Source organism: Aspergillus viridinutans (genome assembly GCF_018404265.1).
Source record: "Aspergillus viridinutans IFM 47045 DNA, scaffold_1, whole genome shotgun sequence".
Taxonomy (NCBI): Eukaryota; Fungi; Ascomycota; class Eurotiomycetes; order Eurotiales; family Aspergillaceae; genus Aspergillus; species Aspergillus viridinutans.
Genome location: NW_025091217.1, coordinates 5194756 through 5208609, shown reverse-complemented (window position 1 = coordinate 5208609; position 13854 = coordinate 5194756). Strand labels below are relative to the sequence as shown.

Genomic DNA, 13854 nt, shown 5'->3' with positions numbered 1-13854 from the left:
TCCTCCTCCTCCTCCCCTCTCAGCTCTTCTTCATCTTTCCTCTCTTCTCTCCCGCATCATTCGCAAGTCAAGCGGGAGGTGACTTGCTCGTTTATTATCCGCTTCTCGCTTGGCTTCTTCTTAATTCCCAACCTGCAGCATTGGTCTACAATCTTTGCTTCCGATTGATCAATCCTCTTGACCTTCACTAGGCCCCTCAGTTACAGGACACTACACACTCTCTCCGTCAATTGATGGTTACAAAGCTTTTCTAAATCCTATTCAATCGTGTCCTCGAAGTGAACTCTCTTTCAGAGAGAAAGGTGCCATCATGGCGGCCAAACTACCCAGGATAACCAATATCAACCATGCGGCCGGCATCTATGCTGACATGTCCGTCGATGGTCCCGCAATCGGCACGCTGGTCGCCGTCATTGACCGCGCGAAGAATCTGCCGAATAGAAAGACTATGGGAAAACAGAATCCATACTGTGCTGCGCGGTTAGGGAAGGAAGCTAAGAAAACAGAGACTGACCTGCGGGGAGGGCAGACGCCGAAATGGTATCGCCCCATTTTTTCCCTTGAGCGGTCGAACCATGCTGACTTTAATTCCAGGGACCATGAGCTTCGATTCACAGTGCACGAATCGCCCGACTACTTCAGACTCAAGGTATCGATATTCAACGATGACAAAAAAACCGACCTGATCGGCGAAACCTGGATCGATCTGAAAGACCTGATCATCCCGGGAGGAAGCCAGAGCGACCAATGGCATCCGCTGCAGTGCCGAGGAAAGTATGCTGGTGAAGTTCGCATCGAGATGACTTACTACGATACCAGGCCAGAAGACGAGGCGGTGATTGAACGGCGAACGCAGGCCGCCGAGAAGGTCCATGCCAAGAGCAGTAGTTCGAGACCGGCCCCGGCCGCTCCTGTCAGCTCCTCGTCTTCTCTGTCGGGCCCTCGCCAGCTTGAGAAGGTCAAGCGACGGCCGCTTCCTAGCGACCCTACCGCCTCGACTCCCGCGCGTCCGGGGCCCCCCGAAAAGGTTCCCTCGGCGCCTTTGCCGTCTCATCCTGCTCCAGTGAGACCAGTTCATCACGAACATGCTCATTCCATGCCTGCCATGAATGGCGCCGATCACATGCGCTATTCACAAAGACAAGCACCTGAGACTCCGTACGATGCATATGCATCCGCGTCGCAGCCTCCGCCCCCGGCAAAGGTGTATGACACGCCTGACGACTTCCATAGAGAGTGGAATCACGCGGCGCCGGCCCATCCCGCACCAGCACCTCCAAGGCGATCTCCACAGGAAGAGAGCTATCCGTACCGTGAGAGACCCGATGCCTATGACAATCGGCATCATGCACGGCCGCGTTCCAGCTATGGCAATGGTCCGGCTCCGGATTACCGGTCTATGCCACCGAGCAGACCAGAGTACCAGTCCCAACCGGGGCCGGACATGCACCCAAGACATGCATACGAATCAACTTCTCGCCCCACCAGCCATCACAGCAACCGCCAATTCCCTGCGCCAGAACAGTACGGATATGAGGGAGACGCTCAACGTCATGGACACGACGCTGCTCAATACTCCCCTCATTCATCTACGAGATCGTATAATCACTCCCCCGTGGATTACGCGCATGGCGCTCCTGCTCCGGCTCCGGAACCGGAACATCACTACCGTCTACACAGCAACTCGGTAGCGAGCATCAACAGCCGGCATCGCAATTCCATTGCACACGAGAACTTCCACCCGGAATATGCAGCAATGCAGCCCCGCGTGGACGACGACGAAGAAGAGGAGGGACCTCCACCTCCGCCCCCAGCCCATCGGTCAGGCCTGGTCCAGCCGAGTCAACAGTTAGTACCGTCACCAGCTTCCTCGTACAAGGCTTACTCTCCAGAGTTTGCACCGTCCCCCCGCAATACCAACGATATGACCGCGCTCCAGCCGCTCCGCCCGTCGCACGGGAACCGCCTACAGGACCACCCTCGTATGAAGAATCCATCGGTGCCGCGCAGCCTGGTCGCCGGCTTTGACCCGGCCATTGCCGAGGTGGAGGCTGCCCGTGCTGTACAGGAAAGCCAAGCGAACCGGCGGCGTAGCTTCTTCGAGGAGGACGCCATGATCCGGACTGCCGAATCGAAGCCTGCCTCACTACCTTACCCTGACGACACCGATCCGCGTGGTTCCTTGGTTCTTAGGAAGTCTGTCAGTTCCGAATCTCGCATCGTCCCTCGGCGCAAGTCGGTCAGTCCGCTACCATCCTCCACGACGGAGCGCCAGGTGTCCCAGATCCCCTTCTCACCAGATTCGTACGATGCGCTGAATCCAAACGCGGCACGATCTGCTATCACCCGCGACACAGCACCGGCATATGAGACAGTCGCGCAGGCAATGCAGACGGCCCGACTCAATGAGATGAAGCCCGATACCTCAGGACCTATCATCGGTGACGATGGCCGCGAGATTGATCCCTCGGACCATCTTCCTTCTGAGACTTGGGCGCCAGAACCGGAACGCAAGAACCGAAAGCCCGAGGTGATTCTCCGCTTCAAGCATCCTTCCGCCAGGGACGTGGCGGGAGCCCGTCCCCGGTCCAGCGGGACTTCCGGGACATCGCCTGGTGCGGAGTACCCGGAACGTGGTCGTCAGGAGTACGGAGGATATGGACATGGACGAAACTATAGCACAACTGACGCGGCACGGCCGCGATCTTCGCACCGAAAGTCTGTTTCACCAGCGCCGAGTGCGCGCTCCTCGCACTCTGTTTCCAGCCTGTACGCGCCGGTCAATGTCGGGCCACCCATCCCGGCCAAAGTACCTATTGCACCTCCAGCGGGCCCAAGCTACCCCGTGATGGGCGGCGCCACGGGCATGGATGCACTCAGTCGGGAGCTGAACAGCATTGACCTGGGGTCTGTGGGATGTAGCGTTGTCCGAGCGCCGCGAAAATACGTTCCCAAGACGATAACGACCGGCTACGCTATGTGACTATGAAATTTACGAGAGCAACGGATAAATTGCGAGCATACGGACAGATTGCAGAACATATGGACAAATTGCAACAAAATGGCGTTGGTTGATTTATGCATGTAGGAATCGCGTCTTGTGCCCATGACCTGCTTGTAGCTAGTGAATACATGATCAAACAATTCTTTATCACATATTCAGACTGAGACATATTCACTTACAATGTCTGCTACAATGGGATAAACCTATATAACCCATCCACCGGTCCTCCTCTTCCCATCCCCAATGCATCCACCAACATGGCCCCCAAACCAAAAGCAAAACCCAAAGCAAAACCATCCAAACGATCCCCCCATCCCACTCCACCAAGACAAGAAAAAGAAAAAGAAACCCCCGAACCCCCCTGCGAATTCACCCACCCCTGCACAACCTCCACCTCTCCCTCAGGGAGTACCTCCGGCGGGACCCACCCCCGCAAACTAATCTCCCACATCTTCGGCCGCAACAAGACCGCCACGAAGCTCTTCCCGTCCCACGTCTGGGTCCACTACTGCCGCAAGCACTACCAGCGGGCGCGGTACCGGGCGCGCGCGTGGCCGTTTACGCAGTGCGATCTCCTGCTTGATAGTCTGGCGCGCATGGAGGCTTGGGGCGGAGTGGAGAGTTTCGAGGTGGTGTTGAGGAGGAGGGAGGTTGAGAGGATTTCTTCGCAGCAGTCCTCCGGGGTAGGTGTGGGTGTTGAGGGGGTGAGACTGAGGAAGGGGCGGCGCGCTGTTTCTATCTCTGCTTCTGCGTGTGCTTCTGGGGACGATGACGGGGAGTATGGAGCCGAGGAGGAAGAGGAGGAAGAGGAGGAAGAGGAGTCATCAGACGATGGAAGGAAAAGAAGACAGAGACGCAAGCCGCGGATCAAAGCGTGTCCTGTTCCCGAGTGGTTGCGCGCCGAGACCGGGGCCGGGAAGTCATTCGCTGAGATCCGGGCGATTGTTGAGCGGATCCGGGCGGATTTGACGGAGCAGCATCAGCGTCGCCAGATGCAGAAGACAAAGAGCAAAGGTAAAGAGCAGGTGTTGTTTCCGGATATTGAGATTCTGCCGACGTTTCGGGTGTGGGTTTTAGAGCAGGCTAATGAGGATGGGGAAGGCACAAGGAAGAAGTCGTCGAGGGTGAGTAGGAAGGGAGCGGTGCAGAAGGTACAAAGGTGATTCAGGTGAAGTAAATGGGATGCGTTCTTCATTAGCATTAATCGTGACGCCTGTAGGCTGGTACATACACAACGCCATAAAGTATCAGAAACAGAATTAGCCGACCATAACATAAAAGTAAATGATAACGACTTGGCGAGCCCGCTGCTAGATGAGTCCCAGAAATCAACAAATACAACCTTCAGTCACGAATGATCCGGAATCAACTCATATCCTCCCTCCGACGGAAGACTATTCCCCGCAAGTATCATAGTCACCGCGCAGAAAAAACTCACGCACCAGCTGACGGTGCAATAAATCCAGGATTCGCCCAGCCGCCAGCCGACGAAGAAGCGGTCCTCATTGTCAAACAAGTATGCCTGTCGTGCCCGTGTCAACTACCGAGTATATCGACCCAAAGTTCGTGATAAGGACTTACGACAATCGACATACTCGCCGCCTGCACAAGCGCAGACAGGATAATCAGCAGACTCAGCACCTTCCACCCCGACTCGCGCAGCCGTTTCCCGCCCGACAGGACAATCAGATACGAAACCACGCTCATCCCCTCCAGCACAACGGCAAACGACATCAGGAACCCGACGGTCCGCCACATGGAGCAAAAGTACCGGTCTTCGCCATGGCAGTCTTCGCGCTGGGGGAAACTCTCGCAGACGTTGGTGAGGGAGGAGCAGCGACGGTGGAGGCCGTAGGAGTAGTGGAACTAGCCGGCCAAGTCAGTCCAATCCAGCCTGTCTTCAAATCCGCGAGATTGTATGCCCACCTTTTCGCTATGATAGCTGACCCATTTTGGGACGACGATGGATGCGATCGTCAGTCCGAATGCTGTGGTATGTTAGCCTCCGACTTGTCGCCAGCGTAATGCGTGAGATCAAAAGTACCAGCAAGAAATAAAAGCAAGGTGCCGGAGTAGACGATGGTTTTTGTCAAGAATCCTGTGTAATTCCTGTCTGTTCCTCGAGGGACGAGATGGAAATCCATTCCTGCGTACGCGGTCGAATTGACCCGACCAAGTAGGATAGTGTAGCAAGGGCAGCGGGCGATGACGACACTGCCGTGGTGGTCGGAAGGGGACGGTCAACGCTCACTGACCGGCAGCGAGGGTTGTTACTCAACTGGAGTACGGTACAGACGAGTAAGTCGATGAGACAGGAATGCTGATAGTGCAGATTGAGAAGAAGGGCTCGAGTGTCGAAAGCTGGAACTGGTGAAACAAGACGATCAGGCAGGATGAGGTGAGCGTGGTGGGGAATCCGGCTCTGATATCGACGATTCAATTTGTGAGTATGAGAGGATTATCTAGGAAATAACACTAACAATAGGTAGTAATGAAAAGACAGGATTCGGTTTGCGGTCGTTCAAATGATGGAAGAAAGTGGAAACGGTGGAAGTTGAGGAAACTCCCGACAATAGATGAATGAGGCTTGGGGGGCAGGGAAGGCAGCGTCATAGGTACACATTATTACGACGCACCCTTCAAACCTCTCACAAAAGTACGACCATCCCACTCGGTCTCCTCTTATCATTCGACAGAATCACCGCAACATAGCCAGTTCTGTACACAGTACTACCTGATTAATCAAGATATATCCCATATTACAAGTCCTTGTTCTGGTCATCAGAGCCTGCTGGTGAATTCCTCTGTCCGAATGACCCGTCGATCAACCGAGCCATTATCATCCAATCATCGCTCTTTCTACCTGATCTAGACTCCAGAATAATAGAAATACGGGGAACGGTCGGTCTCAGACAGTCAAGTCACTCTTAACAGGCTTATCTGGTCGGTCAAAGCGTCAGTTATTGCGGGGGTTGCATAGCGTAGCGGGCATAGCGTCGCGGATTCCGGGGAAAAGATGAATTAATCTCCAACGATGCCAGGTATACAGTTGTGCTATACTGAGGAAAGTTCTGTATGACAGAGATAGCTATGTCTTTCAATTGATCATATAATGTCGCCTGCCTCTCAGTCATGAATCAACCAGTCCGAGTCATAGCAGAGGCAGTAATATCAGCAGCTATCACCCAGCCCGCATCCTGCGGTATAACCCCGGTCAACGGTCAGGTACAAGAAGAAGAATCATTAGATGGACAACATGTAGACTCAGAGAAGAAACAAAAAGGAAACGCAGGAAAAGAAGTGTAATGGTAATCTACAGACGCCAAAAGAGCATCGTGCGCCGTTCCATCAGGCGGGCGTAGAATGGCATGATCAAGGAAACCGTCACCACAGCAGAGGGAAGGCTTCCGCTCGGGTCATCATGGCAGCGGACCGTCCAGAAGAGGGACATCAATGGAGGGAGAAAGGGGGAAAACGCCAACCCGGTCATTACAATCCGAAGCGCCGCGCACAGTTTTTACTCTCATTCGCCTCGATTCCGCTGGATCATGGCACGGAAATCATCATTACTCTTCCTCGTCTTCTCACCGTCAACTGGGTGAGCACTGCTTTCTGTCGTCACATTCGTGGTCGTCATCGTCGTCGCGCTTTTGGCGCCTTCTTCGGCTTTCGTGCTTCCCCCCTGCGAGGCTGTCGAAGGAATGCTGACCCGCTTCACCCCCAATCCACCTCTTCGGCCACCGCGCTGACCGGGTTGCACAGGACGCTTGATCGGTCCGGTTGGCTGGAGGAATGTGGCCTTCTCTTTTGACTTTGTCGCCTGACCGGGGCCCGCCTTCTTCTTCTCCGCCGACTGCCTCAGCATTTCCGAACCCGTGCCCACATGCAATTTCCGACCCGGAGCAATTTCCTGTCCTTCAAGTTCGAGCGAAGCCTTGCCGGCATGGTTAACATCCGCAAACTCGACAATAGCCCCTTGATGATCAGGGCGCAGGACGATTTTGATGAGCGGTCCATAAGGTTCCACCAGTGCACGGATCCGGGCATCATTTACCGTGTCAGGAACGTTCATGAGCCCCAGGGTTCGCGCCGAGCGCTCCTTGGCTGTGCCTTCAGGCTCGACTGATGGAGCTTTGGTCCCATTCGCCTCGGCCGCGGGGGATTGTGATGCTCGGACGCGGTTCACGATGGTGGTTGCGGTTCGTTTAGCACCTTGGGGGGTCGAGATTCGGACTTGTAGCGGACGCGAGCGGAATTCCTGTTCATGCATAGCAAGGGCGGCTTCTGCCTCTTCCTATTCGAGAGATTAGGTATAAAACTCAGTAGCCGGATGGCCAGAAAACATACTTTGGTGGAGAAGACAATATAACCAAACCCTTTACTGCCACCATCGACCTTCCTTGGAATCCGCACCGTCTCGATAGTGCCATACTTTTGAAACACTTCCTTAAGGTCACCCTCATTGGCCTTCCAGTCAATGTTGGAAATGTGGATCTCCCGCCCTTCGTAAACAGGTCCATGACGGTCCTCTCTACGCGAAGGATCTGAGATCTTGGCTAGCAGATTGAGATCACTTCCAACCCGCGTGCCATTCAGCTTGGTCGCGCTATGGGCATCCCCAGGAGATTTGAACTGCACGTAGCAGAATCGTCGATGAGTGTTGTATTTGAGAGATGGGAAGCGTATATCGACAATCTCGCCATACTAAGACTGGTTAGTGTCGCATTACATGGAGCTGTCGGGCAGATGCCTACCTCGCGGAACAGATTTCGAATATAACTTTCATCAGCTGTCGACGGAAAGTTCGTAACGAACAAGGTGGATCCGGAGCCAAGATGAACCTCAATCGCGTTATCGTCAAGCAACTTTTGATCGCGAGTCTGAGCCACAAGAGCTTCCTCTCTTGTTTCGAACTCAATGATGGCGGTCTCGGAGTTTCCATCGTCGCCTGGCAGCATCTTCAAGCTATTGATTGTCCCGCACTATCCAAGTCAGATGAGGAAGTGAAGACAACCGGGAAACCAGGGGAGAAACTTACATGACGGAAGAACTGCCGCACTCGGTGTTCCGTAATATGGTGAGGCAAATTCTTGACAACCACTGTGGCATTTTCGCGGTCGCGCCGGAGTGCGACAGGCTCAGGTTGCGCCGCAGTGGGTGCTGGTGCTGGTGCTGGCTCCTCGGCACGGGCCTTTTTACTGCTGGGGAAGCCATTTACTCCAGTGTCATCCTCGCGCTTACGCTTCTCTGCTTGAGATGCAAGATCCACCGCCGCCGCCTGCTGTTGCTGCAATGCCGCCGCTTCTCTAGCCTCCTTTTCTCGCCGTGCGTTGATGGCCTTCATGGCTTTCCTGGTCTCCAGTATAGCCTGTTGGAGTTCGTCCGAGTCCTCGTAATCTTCACAATGTGCGACGTAAACCTGCATGATCTTCTCGGGCCAATCCAGGTCTGTCCGCTTGATGGCCTGTTTCAACACGGCGGTTGCAAAGCTGGGGTTGGGAGTCCGCCGAGCGGCATCTGCCGTCGCTTCTCCCTGCACAAATTTGCTCCACGAGATCAGCTCCCAATGGTAGTAGGTGAGCCAGAATTCGTAACTATTGCCACGGCGACCAACCAACCCCTTGAAGGTTTCGCGTGCACTGTCCCAACTGCCGCTTTCACTCAGGTAACGGATGTAGATGCGTTCGAGACGAAACAGCGGATCACCCTGGTATGAGCGACCGTACTTCTTCTCACCGAGTTCTTGAACACTTTCGATGGCGGATCGGATGCCAACCTCAGCAACATCCAGGTCCTCGTCGGTCGAATCTGAAAGAAAGGCGCGTCGACGAAGGTAGCTGCACCAGGCGGTATGGACTTTCAGTACCTCCTCCATACCACCGGCGTCCAGCAAGCCAGTACTGGTGGCTTTGTGTTTGATGTCAGCGATCTTTTGGAAAGATTGTCCTTCCCGCTCGGAGCTTAGGAGGTACTGCGACCAAAGGGTACCAGAGCATGGGCAATGCCTGGTGGCTCTTTCGAGCGTCGATATTGTGGTCGCTCTCGCGTTACCGTGCGTGTTCTGGTCGATGAGGAACATGACGTAGTCCTCCCAGAGGTTGGAGTCTGTCGGGAAACGTAGGACCGCACGCTGGTAGATGGCGTTCACAAGATCGAAATTCGACTGGCGTTTCCGCCGGTGTCGGCTCACTTCCCATTCAATGTACTCTGAGTACGCCGCCCACTCCAGGCCAAACTCCCCAGCATCAACGGCATTGCGCAACTTGATCTCCAAATGCTCCCGCGCGTTGTACTTCTCTTTAATTGGCGTAGCAAGTCGGCCCGCCGTGTCGGCCATGATTTCCTCGTAGTTTGCGTTGTAGTATGTCGACACGAATCCCGAAAAGGCCTGGAAGGTCTGGTCCCAGGTAGCATGCGGGGTTTGCAACCGGACATCGAAGAAGCTCTTTACTTGACTGGCACGTTCTTGCGATGGGCGACGAGAAAGGTCCTGGACTTGCAGATCCAGAAATCGGTCCCAGACCAGATGGCTATCGTGAATCCTCCATCGGGTTGCCTCGGCACCTCGCTGCCACACATCCAAAACCGATTGCCAGGTAAAGACCTCACGACCGACCAGCTTGTCCTCCTCGGACCACTGGTTCGAACCAGAATCCCCGTTTGCAGAGTTGTAGAGGTACAGTACCCATTCACCGTAGATGGTCCATAGCTTGGTACTACCGTACTCCTCCTCGATTGATCGCTGGCAGAGTTCCATCACCGCGATGCGTTCCTCAACCGATTGCGCCAACATACTCTCGTCCTGAATCCACTCAGCCCAGAGATCCTCACCCATGGCGAAGAGCTTGTCCATCTCCTCCCGTGCAGTGCGCATATCCCTAAGGAGATCGTATTTTCGTGGGTCGCCGTGGATTTCTGGATTATTAGGCGGGTAAACATGGTTGACAAAGCCCTCGTGCAACAGGCGGATAAAATTCACGTGCGCCTCGTAAATATGCGGATTGTCTTGAATCTGGGCGAAGAGCTCCGTCGCCATCCTTTGAGCATCGGGCCGCAAAGACGTGTCAGCATAATTCCTCCGAGCAGCGCCTTCCCTCGGACCCTCCGACATTGCGATGTCAAACGAAGTTCTGGGAGTAGGCGTATTGTGAGAGATCGGGTTGACGTGAGGGTACATCGTGGATGGCGATAGTTGGCTTTCATAGGACTCGGTGCCGCGCAGAATGGAGCTATTGGAACGCTGGGGCTGATGATGTTGCATTGACGCCAAATCTGCGAGAGTATCCATGCCTGGCGTGGATGCTTGTCGGGATGGAGGCAGATCAACAGACGGAGGCGTGCCATTTCCTCCTCCCATGTTCGGACCAGCACTTGGACTACTCGTCGCCGGCGGGGAAGGGTCGTTTAACTGCGAAGGGGCATATACGTGATGCGCAAGAGGAGATGAAGTCATGGTTGACCGTGCGGAAGTTGTGCGACCTTTTCGTAGCGGCTTATTCGGCGGACGTGAGGTCGCGGCAGAAGCATTGTTGGCAGACATCGATCCGTTTCCAGGGGTTGAACGCCCAGATTGAGGATTCGAGTCTGGCGAAAGAAGTGAGTTTATATCCATAATGGAAATTTTTTTTTTTTTTTTATCAAGGCTTTAATGATGAAGAAGGAAGGCGAAGGTAAAATGGAAGTCGCCAGCTAACGCGCTGGCGCGGACGCAACCCCCAAAAAGAAGAGGAAGAAAGGAACGAAATGGATTCGAAATTTAGAGGATAACTGATGATAGCCTCATCAACGAGTCCATTCCTGCTTTGGCCAGAGCCTCGATCGCGACTCAGGTAGCAGGACTTTTGTCGGTCCTTTCAAGCGGTGCGGAAAAGTTCCAAACCACAAAGGAAAGAACTGCGCGGATGTGAGAGGTCAGGGCCGAGGATGCTTCCCTCCACGTGAATAAATTTCCCCTTGTTTCAGAGCTCTCTGTTTGTTTTCCCTTTTGAGTAGTTGATTGTCGACAGTATACGTTGATGCTTGACGGAGACGACAAGGATTTCTGGAACGGAAAATGGGAACGACCGGGGAGAGCGAGAGAGCCGAAGGGGAGAGAGAGGAGGGGGACCAAGCTATCCAGGTCGAGAGCTAAAAGCGGGTAAGCGGCGGTCACGATGACGGGAAAATATGGGGAAATAGAGACAAGGAAGAGGTCGAAAAAAGTGCAGTGCAGCAAAGAAGACCAGAGACTGAAGGAGAAAACAGACAGTTGCATGAATCTCGTCCACGGTTCTGAAGAAGAGACTGATGGGAGTAGGGAAAAAAGAGCTCTTAGCATGGGATAGATACCTGAGGTACCAACGAGTACTAGTGATCAGCCACCTAGCTCAGGAATGAGCGCTTGAACAATCTCAAGGCTTTAGTCTAGCTAACATCGTCGACCGGAAATTTGAACTACGTAGGATTCCCGTATTATGCAGGAGTTTTGACTCTGATTACTACGACACGTTCTCGACTCCTTTCGATCAAGCGGATTGTGTAACCGATGGTACAGAAAGACATGATTTGTTGGTCAGGCCATTTCGATCGATTGGGTACGACAGCTGCCTTGACGTAGTGATCAAGATCTATAGATCTATAGAACGCTATTTACAAGTTGCTATTGATGAGAAGACTAGGTCCCTGCTGCTCGATTTCACTTGGACAACGAGGCCTACCTCAAAGAGCTGGATCTGATGCTGTTTTACGACTGGAGTTTGAGCATCATCACGTGCCCCATGATCCACAGCCACTTGCATTGCCCTGTGCGCCGAGGAGGGCGTCCACTTCCCTGTTGTGAACTTGTGGGCTGAATCTGTTAGTCAACAGTCGAGAATGGTGGATATGGATGTCTGAGTTGGTCAGTGGCTTGAATCATCAATCTATCCACATCCCATTTTAGGGGTTGCAAACGATCGGACAATGGTTGAGCGAAGCCATGACGACTCAGGTATAGGTGTTCAATGCTGAGAACACTAGCTGTCATGTAATATTTCAAGCAATCACTGCATTTTGCACCTAGGTGGTCAAAATGCACCGCACAGCCACGTATATCATACAGAATGGAGGCAGATAATTAAGGGCTGCCGCTTTAACCGACACCAGCAGAAACTTACCAAGACTAGTCAGTTGATGAGGTCATTTTGCATGAAGAGGTAGTGGTTACAAAAGCGCTTAGAAACTTAGTAAGGTGCTAGTCAGCCTAGTCTACAGGTAGATTAGACTAGCTGCAAGCAAATCGCAAAAAGTTGCCGAACTTGCAAGGAGTTAGGACGCGCCGTCTGAAAGCTAAAAAGCTGCTGCTGTTGGTCAAGCCTCAAAGCAAACAAAGGTGTGGCTTGACTCCTGAGCCACATTGTACGGTAGACCATGACAACCCACTCCGCAGCCAAGAAACGCGGATCATGTGCTCTCGACTTTCCAATTGCAATTTTCCCTTCAGTCTCCGAATATCAGGCCGACCAGCTCCGGGGGTCATTAACGCTCGCTTGTCATGGCCACAATGGGTGTTGTATATCCCTACGGGCAACTGATCCGGTCAGGTAAGTCATTACATCCCAATTGCTTTACCCGTCTGTAATATTCTTTTGACCCTGAAACATTTGTGTAGCCCGGACAGGCGTTGCTTTCGTCCCTCGACGCACCCTGACATATTCCTTCCCTCGCCGTGCTCAGGATGGCGGCAGCAATGGGCCTAACGACAAACCGGAGGAGCAATCCAAGCCATCTGCCTTGTCTTCCATCAAAAATTTCTTCTTCGGCGGTAGGTCCGAGACCGCAAAGCCGAAAATCACACGCAGAGCAACAGCCCCTCCTAAGCGTGAGGGTTCATTGAGTGCAGACTCGATTTTCGCCGAAGATGAAGCAACCCCGAAGCTTATTGCGTCCGGTCGGACGCCAGCAGCACGCAAACAAGCCACCGAACCGGCTGAAGGCGAGGAGGAAGCCAACTTGGAGGTGGAAAACCGAAACCGTGTCAACATGGCGGCCGTACTCGATCCTCGTCCGAAGGCGAGGATGCGCTGGGAGCGCAAGATGATTGTTCGGGAAGTACGCCGTCGGGGTCGTCTAACGAAGACCGAGCAGATTATGCGGACGGAGCGCGAGTCACTGTCCAAGTCCCACTGGTTCAAGACGTCCGTGAAGAAGCTGGGACCCCTTGCACGTCAGATCGCAGGAAAGAATATCGATGAGGCTATGTTGCAGATGCGCTTCAGCAAGAAGAAGGTCGCCAAGGACGTTCTTGACCACCTCGAGCACGCGAAGAACGTTGCCATTGTTCGGTCAGGTATGGGTCTAGGCAACGCCACAGAACAGAAACCCATCACCATCACTCTCAAATCTGGGGAGCGGAAAAAGATCACCAACCCTTCATCAATCTACATTGCCCAGGCTTGGGTCAACCGAGGTCCATACGGAGTCGACTACGACCATCGCGCTCGAGGCCAGATTAATCGGCTGCGGCCCCCTTACACTTCCCTGACTGTCTTGCTCAAGGAAGAGAATACCCGGGTCAGAGAGTGGCAGGACCGTGAGGCTGAGGCACTGCGCAAGCGGAAAGCCCAACTCTGGACCCAGCTTCCGGACCGGAAGATCACCGCCCAGAACCAGTACTATAGCTGGTGATCGACTCGTTCGCTTCGTTGTTTTATAGCCATGACCAGGCGATTTGATGGGTTGTTACCGGCGTTGTTCGTTTCCTTGTAATTTTCCTAGATTTCTGAAAGCACTCTCCGTCGAGCGGATGTTTCAGCGTTTCCTCTCCCCCATCTATCTACTCTTGGTGATGCGAGGTCAATGACTTGCCGACACCGTTTGTGATCTAAAGAATT

At 53.6% G+C, this 13854-nt stretch overlaps 5 protein-coding genes across 5 annotated transcripts; 3 read left to right on the top strand and 2 right to left on the bottom strand.

Annotated features, from left to right (window-relative positions):
* Positions 1 to 310: 310 nt before the first annotated feature.
* Positions 311 to 2983, top strand: Aspvir_001514 (uncharacterized protein; the record flags this gene model as incomplete). The annotated part of the gene is made up of 2 exons (XM_043266634.1): positions 311 to 540; positions 595 to 2983. 2 exons carry the CDS (start codon positions 311 to 313, stop codon positions 2981 to 2983), a joined length of 2619 nt encoding a protein of 872 aa, XP_043122569.1.
* A 278-nt stretch (positions 2984 to 3261) lies between these two features.
* Aspvir_001513 (putative pathogenicity factor) lies at positions 3262 to 4167 on the top strand (the record flags this gene model as incomplete). The annotated part of the gene is made up of 1 exon (XM_043266633.1): positions 3262 to 4167. One exon carries the CDS (start codon positions 3262 to 3264, stop codon positions 4165 to 4167), a length of 906 nt encoding a protein of 301 aa, XP_043122568.1.
* A 185-nt stretch (positions 4168 to 4352) lies between these two features.
* Positions 4353 to 5148, bottom strand: Aspvir_001512 (uncharacterized protein; the record flags this gene model as incomplete). Its single annotated transcript, XM_043266632.1, has 4 exons — positions 4353 to 4526; positions 4586 to 4870; positions 4931 to 4992; positions 5049 to 5148. 4 exons carry the CDS (start codon positions 5146 to 5148, stop codon positions 4353 to 4355), a joined length of 621 nt encoding a protein of 206 aa, XP_043122567.1.
* Positions 5149 to 6527: 1379 nt separating this feature from the next.
* Positions 6528 to 10616, bottom strand: Aspvir_001511 (U6 snRNP complex subunit PRP24; the record flags this gene model as incomplete). The annotated part of the gene is made up of 4 exons (XM_043266631.1): positions 6528 to 7298; positions 7352 to 7708; positions 7759 to 7986; positions 8043 to 10616. The coding sequence occupies 4 exons, from the start codon at positions 10614 to 10616 to the stop codon at positions 6528 to 6530; spliced, it is 3930 nt and encodes a 1309-aa protein (XP_043122566.1).
* A 1908-nt stretch (positions 10617 to 12524) lies between these two features.
* Aspvir_001510 (mitochondrial 54S ribosomal protein uL22m) lies at positions 12525 to 13648 on the top strand (the record flags this gene model as incomplete). The annotated part of the gene is made up of 2 exons (XM_043266630.1): positions 12525 to 12564; positions 12633 to 13648. The coding sequence occupies 2 exons, from the start codon at positions 12525 to 12527 to the stop codon at positions 13646 to 13648; spliced, it is 1056 nt and encodes a 351-aa protein (XP_043122565.1).
* Between the last annotated feature and the right edge of the window lie 206 nt (positions 13649 to 13854).